General features: G+C 39.0%; 1 protein-coding gene across 6 annotated transcripts in view; it reads right to left on the minus strand.

Moving 5' to 3' along the window:
- Tdg (Thymine DNA glycosylase) overlaps positions 1 to 26,691 on the minus strand; it is a 538,298-nt gene that overhangs the window by 192,379 nt on the left and 319,228 nt on the right. For all 6 annotated transcript variants that reach the window (XM_067141146.2, XM_067141144.2, XM_067141143.2 and 3 more), the window contains one exon: positions 8,251 to 8,320. In XM_067141146.2, coding sequence (XP_066997247.1) covers positions 8,251 to 8,320 — 70 coding nt within the window. The remainder of the gene's footprint in view (positions 1 to 8,250; positions 8,321 to 26,691) is intronic.

Raw genomic sequence — 26,691 nt, forward strand, 5'->3', positions numbered from 1 at the left:
ATACGGGTTTGTGATGTCATGAGGAATCTAGTGCTATCGTGCGATTCCACGTTAATGCAGAAACAGTTGGTGCACGACACTACATTACGGTTAAACTAAACATTTAAACTCTGCTCAAACTGATGCAATTATGCTAACAATAATGTAGATTTATCATTTAAATAAACAGTTTTACAGTATTTACATTTTAATTTGGAGCACGCAATGATTTGCAAATGTATTAATATTACGTAAACCGAGCTCGATAGCTGCAGTCGCTTAAGTGCGGCCAGTATCCAGTATTCGGGAGACAGTAGGTTCGAACCCCACTGTCGGCAGCCCTTAAAATGGTTTTCCGTGGTTTCCCATTTTCACACCAGGCAAATGCTGGGGCTGTACCTTAATTAAGGCCACGGCCGCTTCCTTCCCACTCCTAGCCCTTTTCTGTCCCATCGTCGCCATAAGACCTATCTGTGTCGGTGCGACGTAAAACAACTAGCCAAAAAAAAACAATAAAATTACGTAACGACATGTATCTAGGTTATGTTAGCCGGGCGGTCTGTAAAAATGGTTCGGTGGTGTGCCCACTAAAATGGTCCTAGGGAGAACACTGATATGAATTGTGCCGACTGCTGAAGCCTGTCACACTCCTCTGGGGCAATGATTAACGAATGACAGATGAAGTGAAATGATACTGGAGTGTGTAGCTGGAATGAAATATGAAGGGGAAAACCGGAATACCCGGAGAAAAACCTGTCCCGCCTCCGCTTTGTCCAGCACAAATCTCACATGGAGTGACCGGGATTTGAACCACGGAACCCAGCGGTGAGAAGCCAGCATGCTGCCGCCTGAGCCACAGAGGCTCCCCAAGACTGAAATATAAAGTAGAATTAAAGTGTACTGGAAACAAACCCATATCACTAAAATAATGGGAGAAGCGGCTGATGAATCTGACGCAGGGGGAGAATAAACCTACCATCGGCCGTCTGAAAGGTAGGAAATCACAGCCTGGAAATTACGACATTAATAAATTGAGGAAAATGGTATAACGTAAATAACAAAAATGAATTATTATGAAAATAGTATATGGACAATTGAATGTATTTTTAAGGAGCCGGATCTGCAGGAGTTGTCTGTCATCCCTTTGACTTACAACAGATGCGTCATAACTCTGCAAACATCGGAGTTCCTCCAAATTTGGGAGTCATGGACAGAGTCATCTACAATGGTTGAACTCTTCCTTGCCTGGCCTGTGCTAGGGATGCCTTTTCTGTAAATGTACTAATTCCAATGAACATGTGGCTTCTTAATTTGTACACGAGTACAGTCTACAGCTCTGACAGCATACGGGAAGTTAAAACGTTCTTGTCACTTAGCCTGTGCTTCCTGCATCTAAGCAAAATTTGTTGGAATTTTATCTAAGAATCTGCTTTCATTTCTATGCATGTCAAAAGCTGCAAAAATGTTCTTGACACAGTGCACCGAGATGTCTTCACCAACTCCAGTCAGAAACCTAGGGTCACCAACATAATGCAAGATTCATTTTTTATATGTTTGTTAGTGCACCAGCTCTTGTTTCTTTGGAGTGACCAAGGAAATGCTTCGCTAACCATTCAGCATGCTCCTTACTGGACCTATATAACACTTTGTAATTAAGTTGAGATGATTCTCTGCAAGGTTTATGTAATTTTCTTTTCCGATTAATCACCATAAACTGCCGTGCTGTTGAACTTGACACCATGATTTGGAGTCACCTACAGAATTAGCTCAAGGAAAATCCGGCTCCATTGCTAAATGGTTAGCGCGCTGGCCTTTGGTCACAGGGGTCCCGGGTTCGATTCCCAGCAGGGTCAGAAATTTTAACCATCATTGGTTAATTTCCCTGGCACGCGGGCTGGGTGTATGTGTTGCTTTCATCATCATTTCATCCTCATCACGATGCGCAGGATGCCTACGGGAGTCAAATCAAAAGACCTGCACCTGGCGAGCCAAACCCGTCCTGGGATCTCCCGGCACTATAAGCCATACACCATTTCATTTAGCTCAAGGAAACATGAGCAGGCGCTTACTGGAATGAGTGCCTGCTTTATCTTAATTCACCAGAAATCTGGATCTCCCACTCTGCTACTCAGGCAACTGGAGTGTGTGCTCAAAGTCACAGGTCTGCTGTGAGTGACTGCCACTAACCGGCAGTTTTTATTCACCTCATTGCGAGTGCCTGCTCTAAATTTGCGAGTAAAGAGTGCGTGCTCATTTTTATTCACACCACCCATTGAGCAGGCCAGTGATGGAATGAATGAAGCCCCCATCCTGCGGCGAGGATAGGAATTGTGCCGGTTGCCGAAGCCTGTCACACTCCTCCCGGACAATGATTAATGACTGACAGATGAAATGAAATGATACTAGTGTGTTGCTGGAATGAAAGATGACAGGGAAAACCAGAGTGCCCAGACGAAAACCTGTCCTGTCTCCGCTTTCTCCAGCACAAATCTCACATGGAGTGACCGGGATTTGAACCACGGAACCCAGTAGTGAGAGGCCGACGTGCTGCCGCCTGAGCCATGGAGGCTTGTTATTAATAAAATACTAAAATAAAAATAATAATTAAAAAATAACAAAAACAACAAAGTAATACCACTGATCCTTTCACGACCCATATAGACATGATGTAGGCTTTTTGAACTTACACTGTGTCAAGAAAATAAGATGAAATTCTTTCGTTCTGCAGAGAAGTAATAATTTGTCTAAAAAATGACAAATGTGTATGAAATACACTTTTCAAACATAAGGTTGTAGATTTCCTCCATAAAACTATGGACACGAAGTGAACAAATCCACCCTATCAGAAAATGTTAATAGTTTTAAAATTCAAAATTTGACCAGAATTTCTCTTATTAGATCAATGTACATTAGTTAAAAAGGAGAACACAATATTGTTTACTACATGTTCTTATTCAAGGCACTGATCATATGTTAGAATGTTGATATTTCAATTATAATTATACAGTGCGATTCAGCAGCCCAACTAATGTGTGCATGCTTATAGGGGTGCTATTCCCCTGCAGGTATGCTGTATAGTACTAATGTTCAGTGAGCATATATTGCACAAGATTCTGAACCCTAGCCGAAATGTTATATCATCCGTTCGCAAAACATGACGCCTTGAAATCATGTAGCAACATCCTTCTACCATGTAACTATGTTAATGCGTTGTGCCACGTGACCGGGTGTAACGAAGAGGGGAATCAATGAATGAAACTAGGTAACAGTGCAGTAATTAATGTCTTAAACACCGAACCGGATGACATGTTCTCTGCTCTCGATGTACTTCCAGGATGTTACCAGCAGTGTAGCATAGCGGATGTAGTTAGGCGTTCGCCTAGCAATCGACAGAATGTGCCAGTGGTGGTTTGAATCCTGCATCGTTCAAATGTTTTTTCATTGGTATGATGTTTGAATATGTAAACACAGGCCCATGTTTGCCACATTCAAACAGTAGAATGACACTATTATTCATCTTGTGCCTTGCCATACTCCGCTGGTTACGGCCTAAATGTACTGTAATCTCTGCTGTCATTCGGCATGTTTTCCACAGAGGAATACATTGACATGCTCCTCATTTATGGGGGAAGTAAGTCAAAACGCGTGCGAGGCACTATGACTGTACCAGGAACGGTATCCTGACAGGCAACACCCAGCTGCTACGACATTCCGCCGTGTTGAAAGACGCCTGAGGACAACTGGCGTGATTTCTAACCAACCACCAGTCCACCATAGGCCTGTTAGATCGGGTGAAACAGAAGAGGCAGTTCTGGAGGCAGGTCGTAATAATCCACAGATCAGTACAAGGGCGATTGCACGACAGGTGAACACCAGCCAGCTGTCCGTCTGGCGAATACTGCATGAACATAAATTTCACCCATACCATCTTAAGCTACACCAAGAGCTCTATGGGCAGGATTTCAAAGCTCAAATGGAGTTCTGTCTGTGGCTATTACAGTAGGCAGGCTGGGCAATGATGAAGTGTTCGTATCGCATTTCTTGTTCTCGGACAAATCGTGCTTCCACAACAATGGGAACGTCAATCACCACAATATGCACTATTGGAGTCCGGACAATCCTCGCTGCGTGCGACAGGCGGTTCATCAAGTACGATGGGTTGTGAATGTTTGGTGTGGATTCATGGGGGATCGCCTGATTGGACCTTACTTCTTTGAGGGCCATTGGACAGACCCACACTACCTGCACTTTCTACGTCAGAAACTCCCACTGCTGCTGGAGAATGTACCCTTGCACGATCATTTGACGATGTGGTTGCAACAGGATGGAGCTCCACCACATTCGACTTTGCCCATTCGTAACCATCTGAACGAGGAACTGTCAGGGAAATGGATAGGATGAGGAGGCCGTTTCTGGGCCTGCCACATCATCAGATTTAATGTCGTTAGACTTCTTGTGGGGACATTTGAAGAATGTCGTTTACACTCAAGCGCCGGAAAACCCTGACCAGTTTCGGGTGCTCATAACGGAAGCCTGCCAAGCAATTACACCTGGAATGCTTCAGCATGCAAGACGATCTATTGAACACCGGGCCTGAATGTGCATAAACCAAAACAGTCATCACATCGAGCATTTGATGCGATAAAACACTGTCAGTACAGTTGTGTTCCTGTTATTTCTGATCTGTATATGTCCGGCTCGCTAACTAATCGGCCCTTCTTAGGGCCACAAACACATTCATTCACAAACAGTTGGCTTGAAGGTTCTTATTTAACTTACATTGCGTGCGTTAAGCATTAAACAAATATTTAAAAAATTTGTAATCATTGCACCGGACTCAACCTCCCACCTGACATGCAAGCCCGCTCCGCTACGCCTTTAACAACTACATTACGGTCCCGTACGGCACACTGGGCAGCTTATAGCAAGTATTAGGTTTACTGCGGTCACAATATCAATTTAGTGTTTCGCCGGTGTGTCAGGTTCAGATGATCTAGAAGGCACACGCATGTCTTCCAGGGTTTAATATGAATATAACATTACGGAGTCCTATCACAGTGAGGCGGTAAATACCAAGATATCCGGTTGTGTTGTCTGAGCATACCGGCAGGGCAGATGTTTTCGGAATGGAATGAATATTGTGGATTGCATGAAACTACATTGGAAGGGGTGGCTGAATCACGCTGTATATATCAACTTAACCTTATTGGGATTCCACATCACAGTAGCATATATCAAACTTTCTTTTGCTGGAGAAAAGATTTGAGTGGAAAACAATCTGTCAACATCATCCATCTGGATGAAGTAATATAGTCAAATGTAAACTAGCTGACCATGACATAATGTTGACAAGCTGTGAGAGTTGCTAAGGTGTTTTACATGAATGGAAAAAAACATGCTTCACCTCATCTTAAAAGGTACTGCATAATCTTCTAAATTTCAAGGATCATTATGCTAAATATATATATATATATAGTAATGAAGACTAGAATTAACACAACCAATGCATCTGTTATCTCAGAAAACTTTACACCTTCTATGAAAGCACGTATTTAAGTTACATTGCGTTACCCTTCCATCATCATCTTCATCAACTAAAGCACTGATAAAGAGGATGGATTTAAGCAATGGAACAGTTGATTATATTCTTTTTGTTGATACATTCCTTTTCTAGAGGTCACATATGAAGTACAACATAATCCAGAATATTACCCTGCCTGTGTCGTGTTTTTTGGTTTTGGCTACTCTAAGGTACAATGGTAAGCTACAGGTTCAGCTTCACTACAAAAAAATCCATAGAAGGTGTTGTAGAACCTTGCTGTTTACACTCCATACAGTTAAATCCAATTATCCCATTTCCTAGTAAGATGACAAGCAACATACAACCAAGTCTGTGTAATGTCAAGGTCCTAGACAGGCTTGCAGTGTTCTCAAATTTATGACAAACCACAAGGCACAAGGAATTGAACTGAGTGCGATTAGAAAAGTCAATCACCACTCTGCAAAGAACATTAGGAACAAGAGTGGAAGAATACCTCAAAATTGCCTTCCTTTACTTTTGAGTGTCCTGGATGGATGTATTAGCCACAGAGAAAGTCATACTCACTAATAAAGTACCAGTGCTCAATACAGACTTTCACTCACACAGGATGTTTCTATCTTGTATCAAGATACCCTACACTGTCACTACTGGCTTAATTGGAGCTACTATGGTGTCAGTATGATGTAGGTCACCCTATGCACTAACAGAGCCTCTACCCTTCTATGAATAATTTCACCAAATTTCAGTACATATCTGCAGGTATTTTTTCCATTCCTCCTGTAATATGGCATAGAGTTCTGTAGCTGTCCAAGTCTGGCTGCAAATCGGCGCTGTAACTCATCCCAGAGATGCTCAATTAGGGTTACATCAATGCTTTGGTCTCCATGGCTAAATGGTTAGCGTGCTGGCCTTTGGCCACAGGGGTCTGGGTTCGATTCCCGGCAAGGTCGGGAATTTTAACCTTAATTGGTAATTTCGCTGGCACGGGGGCTGGGTGTATGTGTCGTCTTCATCATCATTTCATCCTCATCACGACGCGCAGGTCACCTACGGGAGTCACATCAAAAGAACTGCATCTGGCAAGCCGAACTTGTCCTCGTACACTCCCGGCACTAAAAGCCATACTCCATTTCATTTTCAAGGCTTTGGGTGGCCACTTGATTTCATCATTCCCATTTTGATAAATGGCCTTCAGTTTATAAACGGGTGCACCGTCATGTTGAAAATAAAAGGGGCCAGTAAAAAATTGTTGCCACAGGATGGGTATATTGCTCAATAGGCTTTGGTATTCATGGTTTGATGAACTAAGACCAGTAGACCAAGAATAAACCATGAAAATCAGGCCAACACCACAATCCATCCTCTAGCAAATTTCACAGTGAGAATACTTCAGTAAATAACACCCACCTGGCATTTGCCAGGTATGTACACATCCATGGAGCTCCCACAACATGTACAGTGATTTGTCACTCCATTGTTCTCGAGTCCACAAGCGACATGTTTGGCACCACAGTAATTGACTGAGTATTCAGTTTAATGATCCTTGGTTTATGTGCTGCAACTCACCTGTGGAATTCAAATGCAAAAACCTTCCAACAAATTATACAAGTAGCAGCATAACTTTCAGATGCCAACAGAACGTCTGTGACCATGGTTTCTACTGAAGCTTGCCAGTTTGGCATGCAACACATCGAAGACATTGACTTCTGTTAATTGTTCCGGCTTCCCTGATTAAGATAGGGGTTTTATAACTCCCCTTGCATTTCCATTTTACCACTCACTGTTGAACATTGAATCTGATAATTGCCAGAAATCTCATGGATAGAATGACCAGACTGGTGGACACTGAAAATGACGCCCCTTTTAGCCTCACTGAGCTCTTGCCATATGTGCATTTCAACATCTGCAGCTAGTAAATGTATCTACAAAGTGCTCACAGCCTTACATAGGCTCGCAAAATATTTGAGTGATATATGGGATTATGGGATCAGTCTGATGATTATGATGACGACGACGATGATCCTTTCCTTGAAAGACTTCTACTTATAAAAAATGCATATATGGAAACAAAACCCTAAACAACAGGGGTCTGCCTTTCACTGTACAAAAAAAATTAGCACACCTAATTTCAGTTTCAAATTTACAATGCACATGCTCTTTCTACTGTGCTCTTGAAGTGGAATTTAGACTTTTTCACTACTGCCTGCATTGCCAAAACTGGCTTGAAAGAAATTACTGGCCATCCTGTCAATGTAGAACATAAGAATTTCTATTTTGGAAATAAGCTAACTTCAGGAATTGTTTCGGACTGAACTGTTTCTCATTATCTTAAAATGTGAATTCCTACACCCAACATCTCAATAAACAATGGAGCACATCCAGTTCATGCTTAACAGTCAGCATGCAGATGAAAACATTTTTCTATCCAAGATAGACTATTTAAAAAAAAAAAAAAAAACATCCATAGGACATATACATTCTCAACATAGCTGACAGATAAATATAACAGAATATATCATAGTTAAAACACACACACATACACGCAAGCTTGAATTATGTCAGTCAAAATTTCTTATGCACGCTAGACACACCAGCAACCAAAGAATAAAGGGAATGTTGCTAATTCTCTGGCTAGCAAGAGAATATTAGTATGATAACGGACACAAAAACTATTGATTAATAAAGAAATGACAATAACAAAGAGAAGAGAAAGAGGAGAAGTTTCTTACAGAAATGGTTGCCTGGTCCTGCATAGTGGTGCCCCTTATAGGCTGCAAACAGCCCAGGGTTGATTCCGATCTGTATCAAGGGAAAAGGTTTAGTACAATACAGTAAGTATGATATTTCAATATGAAGAAGAAACATTATTTAACAATAGATCCATCATACCATTCTCAAGAGTGTAAATTTAACTAAACATTAAATGAATAAATGGATATAGCAGTGAATACAGACATAATTATTCAAAATTAATGTCATTTTTAGAAAGTCACCATGGCAGAATTGAAAGAGAAACCAAGTAACAATACTTTCTTCATGACTTACTCAATGGGGGGCTGTTAATCACATTGTTTTACCACTTAAAACAACAATCATCATTCACCATCACTGAATTATGCAATGAAAACAGTTGCACACACACCATGCTTTTCCTAAATAATATCTCTTTCCCTTTCTTCAAGGGCACTAAATGTGATGACTCTAATGCATTCCTAGTTCCAAAATTTCAATAGAAATGTCCACAATTTGAGTTTGACATTCTGTTGATTAGTTAAGTTATTACAGATGTGGTTTGCAAACAATTTAAGGGTCGCCTTCCAATCTGCACATGAACATTCAATGTATCAATACAATGACATTACTTACAAGGGAGATGTAAAATATTTATGAGTTTATTGAAGGACTTACACTAATTCCCTAAAGGAATAAGTAATGGTTCTTATTTTTAATGAATCCTTATACCCTACAAATATTTAAATTTGTCTGTCATCCAGCCCACCAACATACCCACTGTATCTTGAATGGAATGGTCACCAACTAATGGCCATGCAAATGTCACCTCTTGCAGCAGATTAGTTTTACACATACCTATGTCGCTTACCATATTCCTCTGATGACTTAATCTAAGAATTTCCTTCCATGGTCAATTTGAGGAGGGATGTGTGGTGCTTCATATAATGCATTAAGGTTGTAAACCTGAAAAGCTATTTCCTAGTTTAGAGAAGTTTGAAAATCATTCAATTTCCTAAAATTGAAGTGCAAATGGCAGTTTCCTTCCCCCTTCAACTGGCAGTGCTTGAAAAGAGAAAAGTTATACCTGGAGTATTTTAAAAAATGTGTATTCGTCCAAACTTATTTTGATACTAACAGCCCTGTCTCTTCTGTGGTTATAAGTTTAAATTATTACAATAATATACTGAATAGGGACAATGTTAAATATTCCAACAATGGGCAATAGTGAACTGTAGTCATCATTTGAAAGGCAATATGATAAAGCTGTGGTGTGACATTGGTATATGTTTAATGCAGCACAGGACAATTCAATGAAATGTGATGTTAGTGGAGGAAATTTATTTTGTGTGACGCGAGGAAAGCGCTCATGGCAAGTTGGTGGAGTCAAGTCAACGCTGTCTGACACGAGTTAAGTCAAGGATATTTGCAGGTAGAGTGTGTTGTTCTAGATCAGTAGTATTCAAACTTTTTGCCTGTTGTACCAATCGAATTTCTTTACCTTCGTATCCCCCAAGTACAAGTATATTGCAACTATACCAGGAATAACAAATGATTGTTGCTGGAAGCCAAATAATATTAACTATAATCATCAACATCATCATCTGCAGCTTATCCCACTTGTGCAGGGTCCCTGCAGACACTAATGTGCACGAAAGATTTTTAAATTTATTTACAATTTGATTTACGTGGCACTGACACAAATCGGTTTTATGGTGACGACGGGATAGGAAAGGGCTACGAGTGGGAAGGAATGAGTTAATTAAGATACAGCCCCAGCATTTTCCTTGTGTGTAAAGCTGAAACCATGGAAAACTATCTTCAGGGCTGCGAACAGTGGGGTTCTAACCAACTATGTCCCGAATGCAAGCTGACAGTTATGTGATCCAAGCTGCGCAGCCACTTGCTCGCTGCTGGAAGAGCCATGGCTGCAAAAGTCGCATGTCCGTTCTGACACGATGGGATATTCAACTAAAAATCCCACTCCAGCAACACTGGTAATCAAACTATGGTTGCTGGGATGACAGGCAAACAGCTAAGCCACCACACCATCCTGTTCCCCAATAATAACTAAAATATATTGTATAAATATAATCTCTGGGCATAGGAAACCTCAGTAACTACTTCGGAGTAAACTTTACAGAAGAAGCCCCAAAATGAGCAGTGGCCGAAGAACTATTCCTGCCATTTTCAGTGCTTAATGATAGCCCAATTTTTGACCATTGGATTCTGCTGTTCTCTTCTAAGGCAACACGGAAAGCCTTCACAAAGCAGATGGAGCAATATGTTTTTCTCACGAGTGGAATTACGAGAATTTCATTGCCTAGCAACGGTATATATACAAGTATTATTATTAATAATAATAATAATGCATAATTACTATTGTACTGTGTACATTGATACTGATTGATACTGATGAAAAATTGATTTGAATGAGTGGATTTCAAAACAAAAGTGAAAAAAAAAAAAAAAAAAGAACAATGCAGCGTAAGCAGGAATTTTTACATACGGTACCTAATCAATGGGAAGGATGGGCTTGTTTCTTTGAAGCTAGAAGTTGGGCGAATGCTGGTGACTACAAGGATGAGGCCTGGTTCTGGATTCAAGCAATTCTTGTGTTTGGTTTCTATAGGTGTTAGCACTGAGAAGCCTTTTTCAGATAGATACGATGACAGAAATGGAAGAAGTTTGGAAATAGCAACGTCACTCACTCAGTACTTTGAATTCTTTGCGTGCCCAAGTCCAAAAGTCACCGATTGACTTGTCTTCTTGACATCAATGAACTGTGAACAGATATTTCAATTAAATCCTTTTTTAGGTTTGAGTGGAAGTTCAGATGACTGAACTGCCTTTGTATCGAAAGGGTTTGCTCCCAATTGTCTGTTTCGTTTTTGGACTCATTCTATGGAAGGTATTTCAGAAATGCTTTACCGAGTTTGATCAAATGGCATTTTATAATTCCAGCCACAATATCACTAATTCATGAAAAGTCTGAAATATGGCAAAATGTCCATCTTTAATACATTTAATCCAAAACAAAAATCTACTGTGGAAACTTGTAACCTTGTCCTGTGTCTTGAATACATGTTTATCAAACCCTTGTAGTTGGGCATTCAGCTCATTGGGTTTGATGTATATGTCTGCCAGATAAACAATTGGCAGAGCCAGCCACTACTTTTGAAATATTTCACCAAATCAGAATGCATTTGTGAAACAAAGCACTGTGTATTGTGTGCCTGAACTTGCTATGGCATTTATAAGAGGGTTTCCTAGATTTCACAAGAGTCGTTTCCTATGTTTAGAAATACCGCTAACGGGTCGGTACGAGATTGCTCCTTGCAGTGAGTGGATTTGTGACAGCAAAACCGCAAGTGGTTCACGTGATATTTTTTCAACACGTATTGATGACGATAAATGAATGCAGTATTTGGAACAATGCGAAGTTAACGCAGATGATTTATTGGATAGTGATAGCAAATTTAGTTCAGAGAGTAGCGACGAAATTATACCAGACACGCCCCGCGGGATCACTGCAGTTAAAGAACAGAAGTTTATTTGTTTCTAATGGCACTAAAGCTACTGTGAATATGGTGGTAGACAGGGAGGTGAGAAGAGTAATGGAGTGGCCCTTCACCATAGCTAGACTGTGGAGAAAGTGTGCCCACTTCACAGGGTGGGGAAGCCTTTCGAGCCCACGCCCATTAGGCACAACCATGCGCTACTGAATGAGGGAGAATGCGGTTAAAACTAACTGTATTTTCTTCCTATTCAAGCACAAGACACCTAATTATAATATACTACACTGTACACAAAATAATAACATATAAAACTACATTTTATCAAACTAAAGCCACTCACAGATAACAAATTGGCAAGAACAAGCATTGCAATCACAGTCCAAATGTGAGTATTACTGTCCTTTGAATCTGCGTAACTTTGATGAAATGTTGTCTAATTTTTGTTCCCTGGATCTTGTCATTTTGTGCTCTGAATATGTGTCTTAGTCGAATGTTGAAATACAGGTGGCATTTTAGCCTAATCAGATAGAGGATATGATTGTCTTCTACAGACTGTTCAACACAATGTTCTGTCAACTCACTGAAGACAGATTCATGCAAAAAGTCTTAACACTTGCGACATCGTAAAGTCCAGCGTATTTCCCGTCACTCTATTAGCAAAATTTTGTACTTCCCTTATCCTTTTTTCAGCTCGCTTGCACACACTAATTATGTCTTTTGATGGGAATACCAAACCACCTTTATTCTTAATCCTCATTCGGTGACAGTTAACACTCAAATTTTCAACTTCTCTCAAACAACTAATGCATTGCTCACATGCTATTTTCTGCTCAATCTGAAGCACAACTAAACCAGCAATGTGTTTCACAACCTCAGATGAAAACTCACTGATATCACTTCCGGAAAGTTCCTCGAGATAATGACTCGATTCATTGTCATTTTCCATGCCAAATTCTTCGTTGTCAAAGCACGGAGTCGAAAAATTTATTCCCTCGACCAGGTCCTTCTTCACAGTGAAAGTCAAAATAGGGATGTCCTCTAGGGCTAGGCAAATCGATCCTCTTGGTGCATGGATTTGTTTATGAATCAGTATTTTCTTGAAAGCTGAAATGAACTGTTTAGCTGTAGGGTTGTTGTTGCATCCGAATCGAGAACGGAGGTATTAAAAAAATTTCAATATGACCTTGACTCACTTTATAAAATGGCAGATACTTGAGCAGTTGTTTCGAGATGACCAGATAACCGTACATCTCATTAGCGCTCTGCATACACACTCTGAAGCCAAGAAATCATGCTTTTTGGCCACCGGAGCAAATAAGAGACTCAGACGCATCTCTCAGGTTACTGATATAGTGAATTTTTTTTTTTTTTTTTTTGTGCGCAATTTGTTTTACGTCACACCGACACAGACAGGTCTTATGGCGACGATGGGACAGGAAGGAGTTAGGAGTGGGAAGGAAGCAGCCGTGGCCTTAATTAGGTACAGCCCCAGCATTTGCCTATTGTGAAAATGGGAAACCATCTTCAGGGCTGCCGATAGTGGGGCTCGAACCCACTATCTCCTGAATACTGGATACTGGCCGCAATTAAGCGACTGCAGCTATCAAGCTCGGTGATATAGTGAACAAAAAACTCTTAATTCTGTTGCGTTGCTTGAGTTCATCACCTGTTTGGAATACTTTTGTAGGATACTCCCGAGAGTTCAAAATGCTGAACAATGTATTAATAATTTAAGAAAAATGATCATCCCCTTTACATTCTCAAAACCTTCAATATTTGTTTCTAGACAGAATTGCAGGGCATCTGCGATGGATGCACTGAGCAACAAGCTTTACATTCATCTTCTGCAATTTGTAGTTGACGTGAGCTCACCCAAGTTTTTAGCTAAATTCAGTCCTTCATTCTCTTGTAGCTTCTGCAGAAGTATGATGTAGTTCCGAGACATAACTTTTCCATCCTTGTCATACAGAATTTTCTTGTCACCCAGTGTATTTCGAACTAGTTTAAGCATGTGGCATGGATCTAGGAAAAAACGAATCGGAGATTTTGTCACAGGATGAGGAAAAGATGACAATAAACCATCATGCTTGATATTGCAACCTAACTAATTAGCCATCCTTATATTACTCACTAATCCATCACATCAGTGACACTACAGTAACCTTGACATTATTCAAACTTCACAAGCATTGCACAACTAAAGAAGTAACCAACAGGCACACACCGATGCATATTTATGGCAACAACCATAAAAACATATGCCTTTTTTGCCACCTGTTTATCATCACATTTTGCTACAGGCCCAGAGTTGACGTATCCTGTGGTGTTTCGTCTATCCCACTCAACACACTTCCTAATTGCCATCTCAACAATCAGAGAACTTAAGATAGGAAAATTCCCGTTAGCCTTTTCTTTCAAAGCGGAAAGTGCTTCCGTGCAGAATCCTGGAGATGGATCTACAGATGTGTACCATTTAGCAAGAGTTCTAGGGTGGGGTGAGCAAGTATTGAACATACTTCTGATATAAGAATATGCCTTAGGGGAGTAGAAGTCTAATGTCAATGCAAATAACCTTTGCCTTTAACACACTGTTTCACAAATAAATCCTTATAAACGCCTGAAATATCAGTAAGCTGAATAGTGCACTCATTTGTAATTAAACTTTTTGATTTCAGGTCGTGAAATAAAGTTTTCATAGTTGTCGCCTTCTTTTTCAGCCTAGCATTCCTTCTTCGTAAATTTTTAATGATCATTCTCGTATGTCTCAACGAAGCCCTCATTTTCCTAATTATCAATTTCAACTTCTCTTCTTTCTTTCGACACTCAGCATGTTCAAAGTTTTCTCAATTTTCTCCATCCGGGGATTGAACACCCTGAACGAACAAATGAGAATATAATTAATTTAAATGGGGACTACCGAATTATGATAGCACTATATTGTGTTCAAACCTCTTCCTGTAATAAAATAGGAAATGTTCTTACCTTTTGCACCTGAACAGTATTAATGGCACTGATAGCCCCCTTCAATACGATATTAAGGTACTTGGCTCGAGAATGTCAACATCTCTGGGTCGTGGTTCTTTTTCTGCAAACCATTATCATTTGGATTATCATCCAAATGGAAAAATAAAGCATATCAGTAATTATTTTATAGAATTATATTTAGAAATACATTATGTACCATTATGAATATACTTTTGAATCGTAAATGATTTTTTTTGAAGTCGATATTGAGAGAGAAAATGCCAAAATGTTTTTCTCTTCCTAAAAATAAACGTTGACAACTATAATATCAACAATAAAATGTTTTTGATTATATTACTCTGAATCAGTTGTTGATTCTATGTAGTGGACATGTAGAAAATATTTTGCCGGTATATGCCATAAACCGGTAGATATACGCCAATTTAAAAATACATGTATTTTCACTAAAAACGGCCTGGCACTTTACAGTAGTAGAGTGAAGATGGAGCTCTGACCTCTTCCAGCTGATGGTGAGCGGCCAACCAGATCAGCCCCTGGCTCCAAGAGCTTTAAAGCTTGCAACTTAATAAAATGTACCATTTTCATGGCAGAGTCCAAAGTTTCATGTACTGTAACTCTGAAGTCATTTTCTTAGCAACCAAACATTGTCTACTGATGATACACTGGAGCCATCTAATTTTAGAATTAACTTTGCAGATATGCGCAACACCACCATTATTTCAACTCGTCATTGAGCCTGTCCCATCAGTACGAGTAGAAATACTGACACACCATAGACACACAATGTCTAATTCAATTTTATGAACTTGTTGGGTATATTAAAGATTTCTTCTTCTGTTGTATGGGCAGAAATATTTTTACATCCACGGATATTATGAACAATGCCTTTCTCGGCATCAACATAATGGACATACGAAACCAATTGGGCATCATTTGTAATGTCTGCAGACTTTTCAATTTAGATGGAAAACTGTCAGTCAAATTTAATTCAATCAATCAATCAATCAATCAATCAATCAATCAATCAATCAATCAATCAATCAATCAATCAATCAATCAATCAATCGATACCGATCTGCATTTAGGGTAGCAGTTGCCCAGGTGGCAGATACCCTATCTGTTGTTTTCCTAGCCTTTCTTAAATGATGTCAAAGAAATTGGAAATTTATTGAACATCTCCCTAGGTAAGTTATTCCAATCCCTAACTCCCCTACCTCTAAACAAATATTTGCCCCAATTTGTCCCCTTAAATGTCAACTTTATCATCATACTGTGATCATTCCTACTTTTAACGACAAAACTCAATTTTATTTGTCTATTACTGTCATTCCACGCTATCTCTCCGCTGACAGCTCGGAATATACCGCTTAGTCGAGCAGCTCGTCTTCTTTCTCCCAAGTCTTCCCAGCCCAAACAGTGCTACATCTTTGTTGGAAATCACCCAGAACAAATCGAGCAGCTTTTCTTTGAATTTTTTTCCAGTTCTTGAATCAAATAATCCTGGTGAGGGTCCTATCCACTGGAACCATACTCTAGTTTCAATTTTACAATTTTGCTTTATGTTGCACCGACGCAGATAGGTCTCATGGCGATGACGGGATAGAGATGGCCTAGGAGTGGGAAGGAGCCGGCCGTGGTCTTAAGGTACAGCCACAGCATTTGCCTGGTGTGCAAATGGGAAACCACGGAAAACCACCTTCAGGGCTGCCGACAGTAGGGTTTGAATCCACTATCTCCCGGATACAAGCTCACAGCTGCATGGCCCTCACCACAAGGCCAACTCGCCTGGTATACTCTAGTTGGGGTCTTACCAGAGACTTGCATGCATTCTCGTTTACATCCTTACTACAACCCCTAAACACACTCATAACCATGTGCAGAAATCTGTCCCATTTATGTGATTTCCCCAATGAAGATCTTTGCTTATATTAACACATAAGTACTTACAGAGATCACCATAAATAACTTTCACACCATCAACACAGTAATTAAAACTGAGAGGATTTTTCCTGTTTGTGAGACTCACAAACTGACTTTTAAACCCTGCTTATCATCATACCATTACCTACTGTCCATCTCACAACATTATCAAGGTCCCACTGCTGCTGGAGAATGTACCCTTGCACGATCATTTGACGATGTGGTTGCAACAGGATGGAGCTCCACCACATTCGACTTTGCCCATTCGTAACCATCTGAACGAGGAACTATCAGGGAAATGGATAGGACGAGGAGGCCATTTCTGAGCCTGCCACATCACTGGATTTAATGCCATTAGACTTCTTGTGGGGACATTTGAAGAACGTCGTTTACACTCAAGTGCCGGAAAACCCTGACCAGTTCCGGGTGCTCATCACGGAAGCCTGCCAAGCAATTACACCTGGAATGCTAACTAACTAGTGGCCAGGCTGGGCAGCCGCTGTAGCCTGTCTGGTATTGAATCTGTGTGTTACGCTTTGTGCAGGGACTTCGTCAGATGCACATAGGGTACTCTTAGCAGAAATGTATGGAATGGATTTCTTAATTGTAAGCGACTGGACTTTCTTAGTACCGGTACCTAATACTTCTAGAAAATAAGTTATTTGAACAAATAATGGATTTCTATTTTCAAGGACACCATTCAAATTGAAGTTACTGTTGTTAAATTGATCCAGAAAATGTACAAATTTCCCATGAGGTTCATAAGATTACCTTTATTGACCCTCTATAAGATGGTCATATCTTGGTTAAATGAAACAAAAGAATGACTGGTTTCACTCATATGACTGCTCATTGAAGAAAATTTTCGTTTTTTTTAATTTATTTTTTTTAGCATTAATATTCCTCTAGGTACCAAATCGTGAAGCTACAGCGTGTCTGACCAACACAAGTAGCTTCACATTGGTTACAGGCAAACCTATAAATACTTCAGACAGAGAATTGATCTTTTTTGGAGTTGACAGAGCTATGTTGATTTGTATTACTGGTTGAAAAGGTCACTTGAAAATCATATTTTTAAAACAAGTCTGTTATTTTATAAATACTGTATCAGGATTATTAAATGTAATAATAATGTTATTGACTTTAAGGGGGCTGATACACCTGGAATGCATGCATTTTGTAAATTACTCTACATCTTTGGAACCATAACAGGGATAAGAATTAAACTTTGTACACTTAGAGTACAAATGCTGGGCTTTTATTAGATGTATAGGGTTTTAAAATTAATTATACACAAGTGTAATAAAATTTGCAGATTAAAATATTTAAAAAAATATTTCTTGAATGTTACAAAAAAACAACATTTCTTGAAAACTATCAATGTGATTGGCATAAACTATTTTTTCCTTAAAGACAACACTAAATTACCCAGGATAGACCTCTATTAACTTAGTTGAAGAATAAGTTACGCTTTTATAGGTATTTAATTTGAATATTTAAAAAAGTTAAGAATTTCACATGATGTTTTAGATGCACTGAGCATATTTTTTCAAAGAACTTCAATAATTGAGGTTCATTCTCTATAACTTAGTTCTAACAAAGGGAATTCCAGATTTCATGCATTTTGGACCATTAGTTCTTGAATTAGTGCATTTTTTTAAGTAAAAAAGCTAAACTTTTGGGAAAATGGCTCTAAACATAGTATATACATTTCCACTTGCACATAACACTAGAAGGCACCTGCTGCATATTTAGTGCCCTCTATCTCCATGTTCTTGCCATGTTCTTCTATCCTCAGCCTCCTCCTTGTCCTTTGTCCCTCCTTTGAAGTCTCTCAAAGCCGTTTTTCAGCAAATTTGACCCGAAGAACATCTCATTCAGAGATGTTGCACATTTCCCAACTTCCATGCCTACACATTCTAGCACTTCCAGTTTACTTTTATTACCATCATTAAAAGAAGACACAGCTTCAGCATCTGCAATTTTCACAACTATCCTCCCTGAATTTGAGTTTTTAGGGCAAACAGTTCATACTTTGTTGTTAAAGGACGCATTGCCATCTTGAGTTTGACTTTTCAGACATCTCCTTAGGAGGTCAGTGGCAGCAAGGTCTTGGAATTTTGGGTTAATTGTCTTCATTACAGCCATTGGAATAGGGTAAGGGGTGTTTCTAATCCTTCTCAGTTCTACTTCCCAGGGCTTGATGCCACCCACACCATGATCCTGAACTTTTCGGACAACATTAATTTTGAGGGTCAATGTCAGTAGAGACTTCATGGAAACATTTAGACCATATAGCCTTCCTCATGTCTTCCAAGTTGACTTTATTTTCCCTTATGGAATTGCCATAATAACACTGCAGCTTGTCGATGATAGCATCAGTGAGACGACTCGCACCACCAACACCCTTACCATCTTCTAATTTTATGCCAGCCACTTTCTTCGTCTTTTGTCTGAGTCTTACAAACTTGACACAATTCAAAACAAAACCTTGTGGTTAGGTTACAGGCACAGAATAACAAAGCAAGACAAGTCCAGTCTATCATTTCCGGTTCAAAGGATAATTATTAAATGGTCCTGATGCCTTCCCAAAACAGTGAAAATTGGTGGAACGCACAAATGCCACGCCCACACAGCTGACAGTTCAGTACATGCATGAATTTAAATCAAAATATCTTTGTCAAAATTGGAAATTTCACTAAAAATCTTCAAATTTAGGTAAAGAAATGTGTACTCTTCCATTCAAGATCAAAAACAAAAAATTTAAAAAATTTGTATTTCCAGGTGTATCAGCCCCCTTAAGTTCCACTAACTACTTTTTTGGTTTTTGGAGTCACCAAGGTGCCGGAAATTTTGTCCTGCAGGAGTTCCTTTACATGCCATTAAATGTACTGACACAAGGCTGACGTATTTGAGCACATTCAAATACCACCAGACTGAGCTAGGATCTAACCTGCCAACTTAGGGTCAGAAGGCCAGCGCCTCAACCATCTGAGCCACTTAGCCGGATGATTAATAAAAGTTGCAAAGTTAGTATTTTACGTGACTGTGGAGCCAATTTGGAACATTGTTTTTAAACTATTTTTTTCCAATTATTTTATTAATAGTATTGATATTAAACCCATTCAAAAGAGCTAACTTCTGTATGAACTGTAATTCCTCCTGCAATGCACGATAGATATAACTATAATACACTGCTCTTTCTTGCATACAAGGGTGTAGGGAATAATTTTTAATAGTAATATGTGATGACGTTGGTCTTCTAAAAGACTTTAAGAGAAACTATTTTTTCTCTCTATTGACAGCAACATCAAAAAATTAATGGATTTATCTTCCATCATAAATTTTATATTAGGATCTAGGGAATTAAGGAAGTCTAGAATATTAGAACTATTATTAAGCTGTTGATCTATTATTATAAACGTGTTGTCCATGTAATGAATACAAAATTCTAAACGTTGAATTTTTCCTATGATTTTAGTTAGTGTGCTCCAAATGATTGAGGAAAATTTTGCAATGATTTTCCCCATTGCAAGGCGTTTTTGTTTATAAATTTTCTGAGTGAAGGTAAAATGATTATTATCGAGTACGAACTCAAGATTACCAATAAAGTCGTTAATTTCTGGACCGCTGAGATGACCTTGAGAAACCAAATTACTTCTAATAATATTCAGTTTGATGGTGATGATGCTTGTTGTTTAAAGTAGCCTAACATCTAGGTCATTGGCCCCTAATGGTACGAAATGAGACAAAATGAAATGACAAATTAAAAGCCCAAAAACATCCAATGACCACAATTAAAAACGTGAGGACGAAGAATGAACGGATGGATGGATGTGAATTTGAAACGATCAGTGGAACCGACCCACATGCATAGAAGCTGGCGTAGAACAATAGTATTACTGACCAAGGGACTGCTTCTATAGCACAATACTGAATCAATGATACTTGTAGTCGAAAGGGGTCCAAAATCCAAGTCAGCGGCCCTTCATAATAGTACTTATCGCTAGGAAAGTAGAACCATGGTATTTGTCATGTTGCGGTACTAATCAAAAGTAGCGTAGACTCGCGGTATTCCACACAATATGGTACTACTCACAGGTAATGAAATTCGCAAATGTATTACAGACCTACGCTGTTTCGCACATTGCAGCACCATTTACAGGTAATGCAAACCTATGGTGTTTATCACATAAGGGTACTAACCACAGGGACTCGTACTATCCCGTGGTGTTCCTCATATAACGAGTACTAATCATAGGTAAGCCAAAACCGTGGGTTCCCTCATCCCATGGTGTCGCTCATATAGTGCTACTAATCACAGGTTCTGTAAAAGCTGTCGTGCTCTCGTTTGCTACTAATCACAAACATAGTGGTACTACACGCAAGTAAAAGCAACCCATGGTGTTTCCCATGTGGTGATACTAATCACAAGTAGTTTCATGGTTCTAATTTGATCACCCCTTGGTCATCCCTTTCAGTTGCCTCTTACAACAGGCAAGGGATACCATGGGTGAATTCTTCGTCCGCGTCCCCCACCTACAGAGGGTTGTGTGTTTGGTCCACGAGAGGTATTTTATTTCTCTCTAGTCCGTCGGCAAGCTGGTGGGAGTATCACCTCTCCTCCTGCTACGCCAGCGTATTAGTTTCGTGGTATTCACAGCTTCTTTAATAGGAATATCAGAGTACATATCCTTTATATAAAATGAACAAACATGAGGTGTTACATTGAAATTTCTTAATTTCTCGCAAAGCTATATATAGAGCTCTTAATAGTAGACTTGTTGTGAAATAAGTAGTGTTTTGTAAGAATGTTATGGGGATACATTACCGTAAGAGTTCAATATGTCGGTATTTTCAACCTTGAAGAATTCTCGCCACTTCAATCAGGATTAATTAAACTTATGAACAATGTATTTTATATTAATATTTTATATTAATCATAAGAAGCACAAATTTTACTTTAAAGAGAAGATTTTAAAGTGTGATTATTGCAACTTAAGGGAACAGTGCATGCTTTTTTTTTTTCTTTCTTCCTATTTTTAAGACCAATTTTACGACTCAGATTTTGTTCTAAGCTTCTTTTAAAATATACTCAATGCATACTCATTAGTTTGATTCTAGGACTTAAAAAGTTGTAACTATACTAGATCTGTTATGTTTATTTTAATTTAAACTGTATGAAGCAGCTGAAGATGTCTCCTAGGAGATGAAACATGTACGGTACTGCATATAATTTTTAAAATAATTGCCAAGAGTGTATTCATTGGGTGGAACTCCCCAAATCTCTATATATTCTGAATATTCAAAGTCAATAGGGAACAACAATGGAATGTATAACTTGCATACCACATAGTCTAGTATCTCATCTCCTTACTCCCAAGTCTTCCCAGCCCAAAATTTGCAACATTTTCGTAACAAAATTCCTTTCTTGGAAATCACCCAGAACAAATTGTACTGCTTTCCTTTGAATTTTCTAAAGCTCTCGTATCAAGTAGTCCTGGCGAGGGTCCAATACACTGCAGCCATACTGTAACTGTGGTCTTACCAGAGACATTTGCCCTCTCCTTTACGTCCTTACTACAACCCCTGAATACTCTCGTAACCATGTGAGGAGATCTGCAACTTTTTTTAACCACCTTATTAATAGGATTACCCCAATGAAGATCATTCCTTACATTAACACCTAGGTACTTGCATTGTTCCCCATGATGTACTATCACCCCATGAACACACTGAGAGGACTTTTTCTCTTGGTGAAACTTACAACTTGACTTTTCATGCCATTTACATACACATCATTGTCTGCTGTCCATCCTGCAAGATTGTTTAATTCCCCCTGCAGTTGCTCATAATCCTGCAATTCATTCACTACTTTATATAGTATAACATCATCTGCAAAAAGCCTTATCTCTGATTCCCGTTTTTTTTTTCCTACTTGCTTTACGTCGCACCGACACAGATATGTCTTATGGCGACGATGGAATAGGAAAGGCCTAGGAAGTGGAAGGAGGTGGCCTTAATTAAGGTACAGCCCCGGCATTTGCCTGGTGTGAAAATGGGAAACCATGGAAAACCATCTTCAGGGCTGCCGGCAGTGGGGCTCGAACCCACTATCTCCCGATTACTGGATACTGGCCGCACTTAAGCAACTGCAGCTATCGAGCTTGGTGGTTCCAGTTCTTGACTTGTATCAATTATATATACGGTGTATAAGAAAACAAAGTTTCAATAATACTGCCTTGATGAATTCCCCCCTTAATGATTACAGACCGTGCGGTTAGGGGCATGCAGCTGTGAGCCTGCATCCGGGAGACAGTGGGTTCAAATTCCACTGTCGGCAGCCCTGAAGATGGTTTTTCATGGTTTCCGACTTTCATACCAGGCAAATGCTGGGGCTGTACCTTAACTAAGGCCACCACTGCTTCCTTCCCACTCCTAGAACTTTCCTAACCCATCATTGCCATAAGACCTATTCAGTCACTATTTTGTCCAGTACAATTACACTCATTTTTTCCAATAGTCTCCCATCATCTACCCTGTCAAATACCTTAGATAGGTCAATCACAATATCAATCAATCAATCAATCAATCAATCAATCAATCAATCAATCAATCAATCAATCAATCAATCAATCAATCAATCAATCACTACTGATCTGCATTTAGGGCAGTCGCCCAGGTGGCAGATTCCCTATCTGTTGTTTTCCTAGCCTTCTCTTAAATGATTGCACAGAAATTGGAAATTTATTGAATATCTCCCTTGGTATGTTATTCCAATCTTCCTATAAACAAATATTTGCCCCAATTTGTCCTCTTGAATTCCAACTTTATCTTCATATTGTATCTTTCCTACTTTTAAAGACACCACTCAAACTTATTCGTCTACTGATGTCCTCCCACGCCATCTCTCCACTGACAGCTCGGAACATACCACTTATTACAAGTTGTCCATTTCATGACCGTATCGATGTTTAATCAAGAAGTAAGTATAAATAACCACCTTACTTCTTTACATACCACTTAGTCGAGCAGCTCGTCTCCTTTCTCCCAAGTCTTCCCAGCCCAAACTTTGCAACATTTTTGTAACGCTACTCATTTGTCGGAAATCGCCCAGAACAAATCGAGCTGCTTTTCTTTGGATTTTTTCCAGTTCTTGAATAAAGTAATCCTGGTGAAGGTCCCATACACTGCAACCATACTCTAGTTGGGGTCTCACCAGAGACAAATATGCTCTCTCCTTTAAATCCTTACTACAACCCCCAAATACCCTCATAACCATGTGCAGAAACCTGTACAGTCCCTTCGACCTCCTGAATCTAAGATAACTGCTATATCTTGCTGGAATCCTTCAAGATGAGCTTCAGTGGAATAACCTTTCCTAAATCCAAACTGGCTTCTATCGAACCAGTTAATAATTTCGCAAACATGGGAAGGGATATGAGTTTTGTTTAGAAGTAGTTAGATGAACTCATAGTAGATCCTTCAGAAGCACCAGAGAGAGGAAGATAATTATGCAAACCTGCTTGACGTAAAACTAAAATTTCTTTCTGGGTGTTTTTATGATATAATTTACCAATATGGGAATAGTAATGGAATCAGAACCATGGCTTAAGGAGAAAAATAAAACCAGGTGGCATAAAGCTGCGAGAAAGGATAAGTTTCTACCAGAAATGGTGAGGTATAATGGCAAGAATGGAATATAAGGGCTTCTTAAAGTAGTGGACTTAGCACAGGATTTGAGCAAGGTACAAGTCATCAACAAAACTAAAATAGTAACTGCATCAATTTACTATCAAGGAAATGATACTGAGTGCAAGCAAAACCTTTCACTCTATTAGTTTCCATAAATCATAAACATAAAAGTTTTAGTTTGTAGGATGGAATTCAGTTAGGAGGAAGTCTTCCCAACAATCTGACATAGCCAATGACCAATGGCAGAGAGCACATAAGACAAAATATGTAATAGGACCCAATGGAGTATTTGAAGTACTTGGATTGTATAATGTCATAGGTTACATGTAATTAATCTCATAATAGAACCGTATTGAGGACAATATATTAAAATTATAAAATCCTTTTAATAACAACCTACTCAATACATTATATTACTCATTGAATTATAAAATAATCATGAGGTGTCTTAAGACAGGATTTTAATCTTAAAATATGTAATTCCCTTTGCCTGGGGTCTGGGTGTGTCTGCAGTCCTCAAGACTCCTGCAACTCCCACACCAGATGAAACACTGTCCACATGCACACACACCTCTACCTGTTTCAATACTGAAGAGCGATTCTTATCAATGTTGTCACGTAATTACCTCTTTCACAAACAGGGAGATGCAATAAACTATGAACCGAACAGCACTCACTACTATCTGAGAGTAACATATAGTGGTAATGACAACTATACTAGTTTCCTTAACAATTTCAAAAGGTTTTACTTACCAACTTGGCAGGTGCAGGTGCTGAAACCTGCCATCATTGACATCCAGACAGTTTTGGCAACTTAAAAAAAACATCCATCACTCACTATACTTCACATTGAGTAATGCCAGCAATTTATTGGCAGATATTAAGTTCCATTTCTACTTAAAGGCTATGAGGGTCTCTCTCTATGTTAATTTTAAATTTTCCTCAGAGATAAAAGGAATGAGGGAGCCACAAACCTTTACTAATAACTGTCATTATAAAACATTCTTTCAATTTCCCTCATGGAAATATTCGCTGTTTGAACTGTGGCAATACCTTGTTGAAAAATATTTAATGAAATCATGTTCCGTGCAAGTTAATTCTCTTTTTCTAATTAAAAAAATGGGGGTGGTGCAACACTATTTTGAAAAAATTTGGTTATACACCAAGGGTACCTCATGAATGATATCAGGTTTAGTAGTACTTCAATAACAAATATTCTGTGTTCACACATAACTATGAAGGTGGAACCAGGCCATGTCAAAGACAAATATTAAATAATGGATCTACTTCTCCATTGTAAACACTATTCAGACTCCCCTTACAAAAAGTGCATCTATGTACAGCATCACCATGATGAACAGCATGGGCCACAGGTATTTTACAATATAATAGTTCCTTACACAGAGCTATAAGAAATACATATTTGTTGTGAAAGACATCGATTACTTTTTTTTTTTTTTAAAGGAATTCCCTGAACGATGACATCTAGTGTTTCTTCAGTGAGAAACCTAAACCATCCATTAGATTTCTTAGACTGAACATTAACCATGGCCAGAAATTGATTATAAACATAACACTTTGTAGTACAGCCTGGAAATTTTACAGCCGGGAATCTTTCTGAGAATCGTCTTTGACCCTGATGAATTCACTCAGTTAACATATGCGAATCATAAACACGTCGTGCAGTAGAAAACATAGCCTGAGCCGTATTCCACTTCGCAATTAAATACAGAACAAAACACAGAACTGATCTCTTACTGCTTTCAGATCCACATCAACAGTGAACAGCCATCATGACTTTATGCCCGTCACCAGCTGGATGTACATGCACTCAGCGGAAAAATTCAACCACTACATGTTACAAATTTCAAGTTTGGTCCATATTGAAATGTACATCAGTTTTAAGATATTATCAAAATTTATTAGGATCAACCTATTCAATAAAATTGAGTTTCCAAAGTTAGGATAATTGATAATATCTTAAAACTGATGTACATTTCAATACAGACCAAACATGAAATTTGTAACATGTAATGGTTGAATAGGTTGATCCTAATAAATTCCGATAATATCTTAAAACTAAAATTCAACCAGCTGGTTAAAGTTTGTTACATCTCTCTGTATTTGACACACACACACTCTCTCTCTCTCTCTCTCTCTCTCTCTCTCTCTCTCTCTCTCTCTCAACCTCTGCCACAATCCTCTATTTGTAATTAGTTCTGTGGCCTCAATTAGTTCCATATCTCTTATCTCGAAATCCTTAGAAACTGAGTCTAATCATCGCTCTCTTCGTCTCCCTCTTACCATCCATAACAGAGTCCC

Source organism: Anabrus simplex, chromosome 2, assembly GCF_040414725.1.
Source record: "Anabrus simplex isolate iqAnaSimp1 chromosome 2, ASM4041472v1, whole genome shotgun sequence".
Lineage (NCBI taxonomy): Eukaryota > Metazoa > Arthropoda > Insecta > Orthoptera > Tettigoniidae > Anabrus > Anabrus simplex.